This window comes from Nannospalax galili, unplaced genomic scaffold (assembly GCF_000622305.1).
Source record: "Nannospalax galili isolate Female #2095 unplaced genomic scaffold, S.galili_v1.0 scaffold730, whole genome shotgun sequence".
NCBI lineage: Eukaryota > Metazoa > Chordata > Mammalia > Rodentia > Spalacidae > Nannospalax > Nannospalax galili.
In genome coordinates, this window is record NW_008328000.1 from 82,860 (window position 1) to 95,463 (window position 12,604).

At 48.5% G+C, this 12,604-nt stretch overlaps 1 protein-coding gene across 1 annotated transcript in view; it reads right to left on the bottom strand.

Moving 5' to 3' along the window:
• The window catches only part of Wnt3a (Wnt family member 3A), a 43,636-nt gene that overhangs the window by 16,370 nt on the left and 14,662 nt on the right, over window positions 1–12,604 (bottom strand). The window contains exon 2 of the mRNA XM_008839339.2: window positions 8,757–8,998. Within this exon, the coding sequence (XP_008837561.1) occupies window positions 8,757–8,998 (242 nt within the window). The remainder of the gene's footprint in view (window positions 1–8,756; window positions 8,999–12,604) is intronic.

A 12,604-nucleotide genomic window follows, 5' to 3' on the forward strand; every position in this document is an offset into this window, starting at 1 on the left:
GCACAGGTATACATATACCCATGCACACATCTGTACACATTCACACACAGCACACATATTCGTATATTCACACATATATCCATGCAAAGCATATCCAGTCATCCACATAAATGCACACTGAAACATGGCCCATGCACAGACACATGTGCAGACAGACTCACTAAAATGCACACACATACATTCACAACTGCACACACATGCACTTGCCACCTAACACACACATGCACACATATATAACACATGAGTCCATATATGAATGCACATGCATGTATATATACTCCCATGCACACATATATAACATGCGCATACACATAGTGTACACTATTCTTACATGCATACACAAATATATAACATCATGCACATGTGGATGCACAGGCTCACATGTTTACACATGTATATAACACATACACATATGCATGTACGCTCACATCGCATGTGTGCATATATAATACATGAACACATGCATAGACATACACCCTTACATGCACATACAACATATGTATATACACATGAGTGTATACTATTCTCACTTGCACATACAAATATATAACACATGCACACACATAGATGTATACTCTCACAAACGCCTGGCATGTGTGCACACATGTGGGCACAGTTTCACATACATGCATGTGTGCATATATAACACTGCACACATGCATGGATGCACACTATCACACACATATGTAACATGCATTCACCCATGGCTGTGCCCTCTCACATACATGCACACACATGCATGTATAACACATGCATACACCCATAGATGTATACTCTCACATGCATGCATGTGCATGATCACACACTGTACATAGACCTAGGTGCTATCACATAAGTGCACATCCCCACCACATACACACACATGCATGGGCATGAGAAGCTGGCCCCTTCCCTCACAGCTGGCTGGTAGATGTTAAACTCTGTTCAGAGGCCACCTCAGTAGGGGTGGCCAGGCACCCCTGTGGTCCCTGCCACAAAGCCTGGGGTGACCTTTGACATGATTAGGGTCACCCTGACCCTAATCCAATCAGATTGATTACTTCGAGGCCAGTGGGCAGACAGAGGGGGGCTCCTGGGGCACCTAGAGGAAGCCTTTCTCCCCTGACCACCAGGAATGGGGCCACTTCTGAATCCCTGTGGGAGACGAAGGGGGAGGAAAAGTGAGGAGGCGGTTCCGAGACTTGGTTCATCCAGCAAAAAGAGAGAAGGGTGAGATACCCTAAGAGAAGGCAAACAGGAACAGGGAAGGGAGCCAAAGAGAGGAGGGGAAGGAGGCTGCGGGTATGGATGGGGGACAGGGAGGAAGAGGAGGAAGCTGCACACCACACGCAGAGGAGCTCCACATGCTTGCAGAGCTGGTCCTGGGCAGAAAAGCCTCTGGCACTGACCGGGGCAGTCATTCGAGGTTCCAGCTCACAAGTGGCTTTTAGAAGGAAAGGGTGTGGGCAGAGGAACATGGGCACCTGCAGGCCTCTGTCCCACTGATGTGAATGCCGCTCTCCAGGGCACCTGTGGGACTGTTTGACCCTAAACAGCCAACCATGTTTGTCCAAGACCCGCCCCGCCCCCAGCCCTCAGCACCCTGCAGCTCCCTTACCCTCACCAACATCATGAATGAGATGGGGCACTGACCTCAGGAAAAACCTACCACAAACGTTCTTACAGGCAGGGGCTCCTGGTTCCCCAGAAACAACTTAACCACATGTGAGGTCCCTGCTGGCCTCTCTTGCACTTTTCCCTTTCTCTCATTCCACTGTCTATCTGGGGAGTTTGAAGCCAGCTATGGAGGCCTCATTTTGCTCTGGTTTCCCCACTTGTTAAACAGATGCACCACAGTGTTGGCCTCAGATAGGTCTTAGTATTTGACTGGCTACTAGGTGTGAATTCTCAGACAGCTTTTGGGAAACACTGACTATGCATGTTGAAAGAGGGAAGGACAAAGTCTCTCATAGTCCAGCCTAAGTACCACCTCCCCTGGGAGGCCCTAATCTAGGGTATCCCCAAGAAACCCTGGTGTCCAGCCCCTGACTTTCAGTCACCCAACATCCTTATAAAGCACCTACCATGTGTTAGAGTATACCTGTTCTGCCCACAGGGTGCTGACCATATGCACACCAGCTGTGCACACCTGCTGTGTGTGATAGGAGCTACTGTCACACACGACATTCTCATGAGAGTCCCTTACATCCCAGCTCTGGTTCTGGGAGATTTCTCATCCCTGGAGAATTGGTCCTAGAAATCAAGAAAGGGGTGCTGCCATTAAGGACACCACCTGTGAACTCCGTCATCTGTAACTTTGTTTTCTACCTAATTTAAGGAGGGAAGCTCGGCGTGGTGGTCCACACCTGTAGTCTCAGGTGCTTATAAGGCTGAGGCAGTAGAATTACCTGAATCTGGGCATTCAAAAGGAGCAGGGGTAAAATAGCAAGATGTTATCTCAAAAATAAAAATGAATGTAATTGAGCTATGTGTGCTCAGATTTAAATTAACCTGATAATAGATCGTCATAGGATTTTTTTTATGTGAAACCCCAAAATTAAAAGAACTGATTATTTTTACAAAAACAAAAATAAACTCCCTTAGGGCTAAAGAGATCACTCAGTGGCTAAGACTGCATACTGCTCTTGCAAAAGACCTAAGTTCAGATCCCAGCACAGCCACATCAGGTGGTTCACAACCACCTAGAACTCTAGCTCCAAAGGGTCTTGATACCTCTGGTCTCTTCAGGTGCCTACAATCATGTGGTAAACACACACACACACACACACACACATTCAAAATATGTAAAATAAAGGACTCTCAAAACTAAATAACTAAGGCCAGAAAGATGGCTCAGTGGGTAAAGGCATTACCACTAAGCCCAAAGACCTGTGCTATAGCACACACACAAATAAATAAAGTTAAAATGCAATAAAAAGCCAGGTATAGTGTCATAAACCTTTAATCCCGGCATTTGAGAGGTAGAGGCAGGGGCTCTCTGTGAGTTTGATGCCAACCTGCTCAACATAGCAAGTTCCATGCCAGCCAGGGCTGTATAGTGAGACCTGTCTCAAAACAAAACAAAACAAAAAATGTAATAAAAACCAAACCAAACAATCAAAAGCTTTGCAAACCTAAAGCAACCCAATTAAAACACAGGTAGAAGAACTGATTAGAGTTTCTCGAAAGAGGACACATGACTGATAAATACATGAAAAGATGCTCACCCCCACCAGGGCAGTGCCAGAAAACAAGCAGCAACTGGATAAGCACTGGGAGGTGGAGAAGCAGAACTCGCATCCCTCGTCCATCAGTGATAGGAATGTAAAAGTTTGGCACTTCACTGTTAAACACAAGGGCTCCTCTAACCCAGCAGGTCTACTACTGGATACACTCAGAAGTGAAAACACTTCTACACACAAAACATGTTGTCTTCTAACAGAAAGAAAATTCAAATGCCCATTGATGGGTCATAGACAGGCAAATGTAGTCGAGGGCTCACACTGAAATTTTACTGAACCCTGAAAGGGAAAACGTTCTGGCGCATACTACAGATGTGGGGGCTCTGGACAGGGGAGTGTCCACAGGCTCCATCTCTAGAGCTGAGCCATAGTCAGGCTCAGCTGTAAGCTGACTGTAGAGGTAGAGTTTTAATGGCTGGCCTCAAAGCTACTCTGTCCATTGGGATTCCCATCAGGGACATCTATATCTTCCTGAGGGTGTAGCCTAATCCAGACTTGCTAAGGGCTCATCATTGTGGCTCAGCTCTGCACACTGACTCAGGTTCTCTGCCCTTCACTCCTTGTGGAATGAAGTGGCCACTTGGCTAGAAACACTATCATTGAGGTTCTTTTCTCCTGGCCTCCAGCTGGGCTCAGCTGTCCAAAGGCGGGAGTTGATGGGCAATGCAAGTGCCCTCTGCTCCTGTGAGAGAGACACCCTAGCATTATGGAGATGGTAGCATATTCCCACAGACTCCCCAGATGGAAGCAGGGTGTGTTAGTTACTGTTACTGTGATAAAATACCCAGCAGAAACAACATGAGGGAAGGTTCATTTTGGATCAGAGTTTCAGTGATTCACGCCATCGTGGTGATGACAGCAGGGTGGAGAAGTAGTTCTGTCTGCAGCAGCAGGAGCTTGAGGCAGTGACTTGTTCATCAGGAGGCAAAAGCCACCGGCGGAACCTTCAAAGACCAGCCCTTCCTAACCTGTTTCCAATAGACAGATCCCACCTTCTAAAGGCTTTGCGGCCTTCAAAGTACAATCACAAGCTGGGGTCTGAGTTCAAAACATGAGCCAGTGAAGGACACTCCAGATTCCAACCACAGGTTGTTAGGGAACATCCAGCATCCCTCCTCACCCAATCAATACAGCCTTCCTCTGTCACCTGCTATGGCTCTAAGTGGGACAGATGTCTACCTTCTCCCCATTACCTGCTGTTTCTTATCTGGAAAAGCAAGGTCCTGCGAATCCCCCATGCTGGCAATGGAGTCTCACACCCACATCATGCCTGGGACCTGTATGGGCCCCTTGGCACTCTGTAGGTCTTTTGCCTGGGCACCACAGCTATGACAAGGCAAAGAGATCCACATGAAAAACAGCTACTTTGTATGCCCACCGAGCTTCTATTGTGCACACTCACATGTGCACATGTACTGAGCCCTGGAGGCTACTATATGTAGCCATACACATGCACATGGATGCACACATGAGTGTAGCCCACAATAAAGCCATGCATGTACATACATATACATACTATAGCCATACTTACTGCCATGCTTTGAAATGAAGGATCCCAGGGACTTTTGTGTTAAAGGTGTGGTTGCCTGCTGAAGGGCTGCTAGAAGGTAAATGAATTCTGGACTGGGAACTGATCAGTAGGCTTATCGGATTCATACTATGATGATATTGTTAGGAGGCAGAGCCTCCTTGGGGGAACTGGCTGGAAGATGATGGGGGCATGCCCTGGAAAGATATCCTCCTGTGCCAGCTTCACCTCAGGCCCAAAGCTGTGGAACCATCCAACCAAGAGCTGAATGCTCTGAAACCATGAGCCAAAATAAATCCTTCCTCCTTTAACTTAGCTCAGGTATGCTGTCATTACAACAAAACCACATACACATATGCTAGAAACTACTTATTCATAGTCACACATGAGCACAAGTATGCACTCACTTGTGTGGCACATACACATATTATACTCACATACACACATACAGGCACACACAAACATACAGAATGCACCACATAGACACACACACACACACACACACACACACACAATCTAAGCCACACCTGGTGAGCCACACTATCTTAGAGACCCTAACTTCCCCTATACATAGCAGTGACTGTTCCTGTGGAGAGCAAACTATGTAATTAGTCTGACTTGCAGCTCTGTGAAGTTGCAAGCTGCAATTACGTTCCCATTTTATAGACAGGGATGCTGACACTCCAGGAAGTGAGCTGTTGGATGTCACCAGGAAAGGAAATCAATGGTGGGCCAGGACACTGGGCCTGGGTGAGGGGGACAGAGGAACGATTAAGGTCTGGCTGAGGGCATCGTCTTCATATGAGGAGGCCAGCTGACTTGAGAGTGGAGACAGGGAGTTGGGCAGAACCACACTGACAGCTGGGAAAGAGTGCTTCCAGTAGGGCCCCGAGAAGCAAAAGGCATGGGGTCAGACAGTGCAGGGAGCAGAATAGACATGCTTTGACCTGACTGGGAGAAATAACTTAGGCTCCTTCAAGGTCATAAAGAAGCCATTACAGGCCCCCAGCCCCAGCTCCCTCTCCACAAGGCTGTCCTCTTTCAGGGCACAGTATCCAGTGCCCATGTTTACAGCCAGACTTGTACATCTCTGACTGCTGCTTTGCTCTAGAGGTCATACCATGCCTCAGGTGTGAGAAGCATCCTGGAGACTCACAGGGCTGGCGAGGGGCCAGTCAGGGGCTGAGTACTTTCTGGCCACTGTAACAAACACCCTAGGCTGGGCAATTCCGGAACCACAGACATCAATTGCTCATAGTGCTGGAATCTGGAAGTCCAAGGTCAAGGCACGGTAGAGTCTGTGTCTGGTGAGGGCTGCTTCCTGATTTGTAGATGACCCTTTCTGCTGTGTCCTCACATGAAAGAAAGGGTTGGGAGTTCACTAGAGTCCCTTTCATAAGGTCACTAATCCCATTTTTGAGGTATCACTCTTATGACCTAACCACCATCCTGTAAGACAGAGAGGATTTCGACATGAGAATTCCAGAGACACATTTGGTCCATTGCAGGAAAAAGGGGAAGATGGGAGCAGGAGGAAGGGCTGAGAGGGGAATAGGGTTTGTGGCTGTTTTGACCTCAAGGGCCCAGGTACACAGCTGAAGGTCTCTCACAGGAGCCCCTACAATGAAACAGAGGTATCAAGATGGTGGTGGGAGGATTTGCTGGGAGGTTATTAGGTTCTAAATTGAAGCTGAAGATGTTGCCACCAAGACTTTGAAGATGGAAGGCTCACTGAAACCGCCCCCCCTCCCCGCAAGGTTTTGACATGAGCAACTGAAGGTTGGCATTGCCTGCTCTACCATGAGGAACCCAGGGGAGGGGCAGAGTTGTAAGAAGGCCAGATAGGTCCCAGCCTTGGCTGTCTTGTTAGGAACACACCCAGGGATGGCAGGGTCAAAAGTTGGGCTTTTCCAGTGTGTCCTGCCCCATTTTGGCTGGGGTAGCTTCCCTTTAGTGCCCAGGAGCCCTGAGGCCACTTTCCATGCTAGTGGCCGTGGTCAGCAAGCCTTGGTTCCTGCCTGCTGTGCCTCAGTCACAGTGATGTCACTGGCTCACTTCCTGCAGAAGGCACTGGGTACCTCATGTATCCCACCCTTCATGTTGGTCTCCCAAGGTGACCTTAATATGCCATTAAGTATATGTGTCTGAGTTCCACCCCATAGTCCAGCAGAAAGTTCTGAAGGTCATATGTCAGCAAAATGTCAGAATCCATGACCAAATGACCAGAGCAAAATGTCAGAATCTACGAAGATCAAGAGGAAAGAGTCAAAGGGCACAGCAACCAAGAAGACAGAGCCATGGGACTGTGGGAGAGCTCACCCTGCTGCCTCTTTAACATGAGGAGGGGTAGTAGCCCACCATCCCCAAAGCGAGTGCTCGGTTCCTCCAGCAGAGTAGACCTCAGGACTGTGTCTATTTTGACCTGTCCAGGTGAAAGGACCTTGTTTCACCAAACTTCAACCTCTGTCTGGGCACATTAATGGCTAGGCAGAGCAATGGTGCAAAACCAGCAAAAGTCAAACCTGGGGTGCCATGCGGTGAGTGGCATTAGGAGAGAAACCCACAGCTGGTGTCACATACCACAGCAGAAAGTTGAACATTTCTGACCTACCTTAGCCACTTCGGTTCCACAGGGGACAGCAGAATTAGGTCAGGTCAAAATATATTCTATGCCTGTATTTGAAAATGTCCTCATAAAACCCAGTATAATGACTATATGCCAACTTAAACAAAAAATAAAAAGAAATGAAAAAATTCACAGGTATTGTTACCCTTTACATATAAAATTTGAAGGAACACACACACACACACACACACACACACACACACACACACACACACCCCATGTAATGGAATAGTATTTAGCCATTAAAAGGATGTCCTCATAAAACCCAGTATAATGACTATATGCCAACTTAAACAAAAAATAAAAAGAAATGAAAAAATTCACAGGTATTGTTACCCTTTACATATAAAATTTGAAGGAACACACACACACACACACACACACACACACACACACACACACACACCCCATGTAATGGAATAGTATTTAGCCATTAAAAGGAATGAAACATTGGTGTGTGTTACAGACACAGATGAACCTTGAAACCCTCATACTCAATGAAAGAAGCCAGCCGCAAAGGGCCACAGAGTGCATAATTACACACAGAGGAAATGTCCAGAATGGGAAAACCACAGGGATAGAAAGCAGATCAGTGGTTGCCAGGGGCACTGCTTAATGGGTTTGGGGTTTCCTTCTGAAAGATGAAAATATTTTGGAACCAGAAGTGGTAGTGGCTCAGCTCTGTGGGTGTGCTAAGTGTGCTGGAATTGTATGTTTTAAAGTGATTTAAATTATATGATTTTCCACTCGTTTTTTTTAAGGCATGAAAGCTTTAATTTGGGGTGTGTGTTCTCTCCTGTCCTCTGTCTCTCCTCTATCACTCTATCTCTCCTTTTTGTTTCCTTTCCTATCTCTCTATCTTCGCTTCTGTGTCTCTGTCTCTGTCCTGGGGTCCCAGGCACCATGAAAAGAAGCCCCTGTCCCATTCAGAGCCCTCCATGATGTCTGATGCTGAGCCAGCCTCACGTGGACCTGAGTGTAGATAGAACCCACTGGGGCGCATAGCCAGCCCAGCCCCTGACCCGCAGCAGCCAGAGGTCAATGCACGGTAATTATTGCTTTAACCACTACATTTTAGGATAATTTGCTCTTTGCCAGCAGCTAACCAACACCCAGCCCTCCTGCCGTCCTCTCGTTTCCAAACTAGTTCACAGGCCCCAGCACCCTGCTGGCTCACACACCACCTCCACCACCCTCTCCTACCCTCTCCTACCCTGTGGGTTTCTGGCTCTCTTTCGTTTTTTCTCTAAGGCCCTCCTGAAGCCCTGGCTGGGAGGAGGAAGGAGGAGGTTCAGACAGGTGCCCTGTATCTGTGCCTGCACAGTAGTCCAAAGGGCCTCATGATGCCCACATAGAGATGCACCCTGACTGTCCACAGTACCTTTGTCCAGCACGGGGCCAAAGATGGCAAGGCTGTTGCTGACAGTGGTACAGTTCCAGCGCCGGCCACGGAACTGATGTTGGCACTCCTGAATGCCGGCCTTGACGCCCTCAGCCACACTGGGCATGATCTCGACGTAGTTCCTGCAGAAGCGCAGCTGCTTGGGCACCAGGCCCGGAATACTGGCACAGAGGATGGGCTGGGTGCTCAGGGAGGAGTACTGGGGCCCCACAGCCAAGGACCTGGTGGGAAGACAAGGACATTAACATGGCCATTCCTGGAATCAGACAGACCCTTTGCTGTGCAGCCTGATGCTGTTCCTGCCCTGAAGGAAACCTCCAGCCAGGACACTACTGACCATGTACCCAGGACCCAAGCCACCACGATTTGTTGTGCGTAATAACCAGACCAGTGTCCCTGCTCTGAGCAGGTTCAGAGACTTCACACTGGGGCTGAGGCTCCTGAAGGCACTGGAGGATACATAGACTAGACCAAGATGGCAGATGCCTGGGTCCCTTGTATAAAGTAATATTGTATTTGCCTATGACCTGCACACCTTCCTGTTTACTCCGAACCACTACTAGATGAAATCAACACTAACACAATGGGAATGCCAGGTAAACAGTGCTCATCCTACTGCAAAGAAATGCTGACACATTAAAAAGTCTACACCTGTTCAGTATACATGCAGTGATTTTCCAAATATTTTACCTTGTTTTTTCAATTGATTTTTGGGTTTGTGGATTTTTTTTTTCAAGACAGGGTCTTGCTATGCAGCCCTAGCCTGGTACTCACTGTGTAGCCCAAGTTGGCTTCAACCTCGCAATAATCCTCTTGCCTCAGCCTCTAGAGAGCTGGGATTATAGGTGTGTGCCACCATACCCAGCTCTTTGCAAACATTTTCAATCCTCACTTGGTTATATCTGCACCTGCAGAAACCTCACATGCAGAGCACTAGATGTACAAAATTGAACACTGATTTATCTATTTATTTTGTCTATCTGTCTATCATCTATCTATCTACCTAGCTACCATTTAGCTATTTACTTATTAAGACAGGGTCTCATATAACCCAGGCTGACCTGGAACTCACTAAGTAGCTGAGGATGACCTTGAACTCTTGACCCTCCTGCCTCTATCTCCCCAGTGCTGGAATTACAGGCATGTGGTGTTGGGGGACTCTGGTGCTAAGGTTGTAGTTCTCCATGTCCGGATAGCTCTAAGGGGCTTGGCGCTATATGGAAGGATGCCCTTTCTCAGCGGGGCTTCCTGCCTGACTTACCTGGAAAGTGCCACCAAGCACGGATACCTGACCTTATTTGGAACAAGACCTTTGACATAGTTACCTGCAATAAAAACTGCCCCCAGGTTTTTTCTATATGATAATTAGGCATTGCCCTATAGTCGGATGATAGGATCCCCCTACCACATGTAAATAAAGCATACTGTGAGCACCTATCAGCTAAGGCTTTGGCTGCTGCCTCCACACCATATTTTCCCTAACCCCCACTGAATAAATGGAGCTGTATCACTGAATCTGCCTCCCCGGAAGGGCTTTCTTCTGTCAGTGCTCACTGGCTGTCCTGACCCTGTTTGTCGCTTCTGCTCCCTTTGTCCTCGTGGACCGGTGGCCAACAACCCACGAGGGGAGGGAGAGACCCCACAATGTACTACCATAGTTTATGCAGTGCTGGGAATAGAACCCAGGGCTTTGTGCATGCTGGGCATGAAGATACTCTACCAACTGAGCTCCATCCCCTTCCTGTTGTTGTTATCATTGGTATTTAAAACAAGGGCTCCCTATGTGGCTGAAGCTGGCCTGGAACTAGCTGTGTAGCCAGGTTAGAACTTATGATCTTCCTGAACTTCAGTCTTCTTGGTGCTGGGATTATACAGGCATTCACTACCACAGCCAGCTTTTTTGAACCTCAACTTAAAAGAAGGACTAGCCAAACCTTCCTGGGGACTGGTCAGGAGGTATGAACAGAGTTTCTTGAGGCTATGGCTGCCCATTGATGCTTAATACCCCATCAGATGCCTCCAGCTCCAACTTATGATTTCCAGGTCCCCAGAACATCTGTCCCTGGGATCTACTCCCCATCAAACTGGACTCTTTCCCATCTCCTGAAGCCCACAGGGATGCTGCCACATCTCTGCCCTAAGCACAGTGCTGCCTTCATCTCTCTTGTGCATACCACAGAGGGAGGGCTAATCTATTTACTCCTTCATCCTTTCACTCTCTGGGAGCCTGTGTGCTGGACAATAGGTTTCCTACATGCACACCTGCCTACGATAGGCTCTGTGTTTGTAGGAAGGCCAGCCCTGGTGCAGGCTGGGAGCTGCTTCAGCTCAGGGTAGCTGTGGAACTTTCCTCTCCAGGCCCCTAACCTGTGTTTAGTCTGGCTCAGAGCTGCCCCCTTCCCTCCTGCAGTAGAAATTGACTCCTATTTCCCTCCCTGGGTGTAGACCACTGTGGCCCCGTGTGTGCCTACATCAGTGGTAAATGGACCAGGCAAGGAGACTGAGTGGGGCATGAGTAGACACTCTCGGCAGGATGGAGAATCTTCTCTCTAGGGTCCTGGCTTGAAGGCTGAGACACGGGTATGGTGGACTGGAGTCAGTGCCCCCTGCCCTCAAGAATGGCAGAGAGGATAGGCCTGGCCAGGTGCCCAGAGTAGGAAGGGGAGAGACTGGATTAAGGAGGAAAGCCTTGATTGCTCCATCACCTTGCCATCCTTGGCTGACCACCTTAAAACCAGAAAGTCCTGGATGTGTCTCCTCAAGCTCACCTGCTTTCCTCCTGCTTTAGCAGCTCCAGAAGGGCCTTAGCTCTCCTTCTGCCATTCCCAGTCCTCCCTCTGATCCCACAACCCTCTGTACCCATATTCAGCCTGAGACCCTCCCACTTGTGGAAAAGTAAGAGCAAAATCTTTCCTGTCCAACCAGTTCCATCTTGCTTCCTACACTCCTCCATCTGATGACCATTCAGCTGGGTCCAGACTGCTGACCTCCCTCTCCTGGAATCCTGGGTTCCCCTGAGCCTAGGGATGTAGTCTGTGCCTACAAAGTACCTTTCCTTTAGGCCTCTGCCTGGGCAAGCAGCCCAAAGGTTTCAATTGACACCTTAGTCATGAATTCAAGTTCTCGAGGAGAGGGAGGCTGGAAAACCAAGCAGCTGGGCCTCATGAGTAGCCAGAAGACAGGGTGGGTGATGGGCAGAAAAAAACAGGGTCTGAGTCAGGTTCGCTGAGCACTTCAGGCCACTACCACACCTCTTTCTGCCTGGTCCAACCATCTATCTGTCTTCCAGAATCCTCCTGCCTCTGACCAAGGAATGACTGATGTGGTTGGGGTGGTGACTATGGAACCAGGCTAGTCATTCTTAAGTTGTGAATGCCAGAGAGGAAGTGTTCTGGGGACCATGTGTAGGCAGAGGCTGAAGGATCAATCACCCCAGTTTGGGGAGCTTCCCTAATGGAATGTTACCTCCACTCATGAACCAGGATGCTTCACTTCCATCCACTGCACCTGGCAACTCTCCACATGATGCTTATGCCCAACTGGTCAGAGTCATGGTGGACTAGTGTGTACACCAAACAAGATGACAGAAGCTGGGCCTATGATCATAGAAGCCAAGCTACTTAGGAGGCTGAGGCAGCAAGATCACAAGTTCAAGGCCTGCTTGGGCTGCAAAGAGAGTTTGAGGTCAGTCTGGGAAACATGAGAGAGTATCTCAAAGAAAAAGTACAAAAGGTGCTGGGGCTATAGCCCAAGGGTCAATCCCTAACACCAAAAAAAAAGAAAGAAGGAAGTAAACGGAGGAAGGGAAGGAAGGGAGGGAGGCAGGG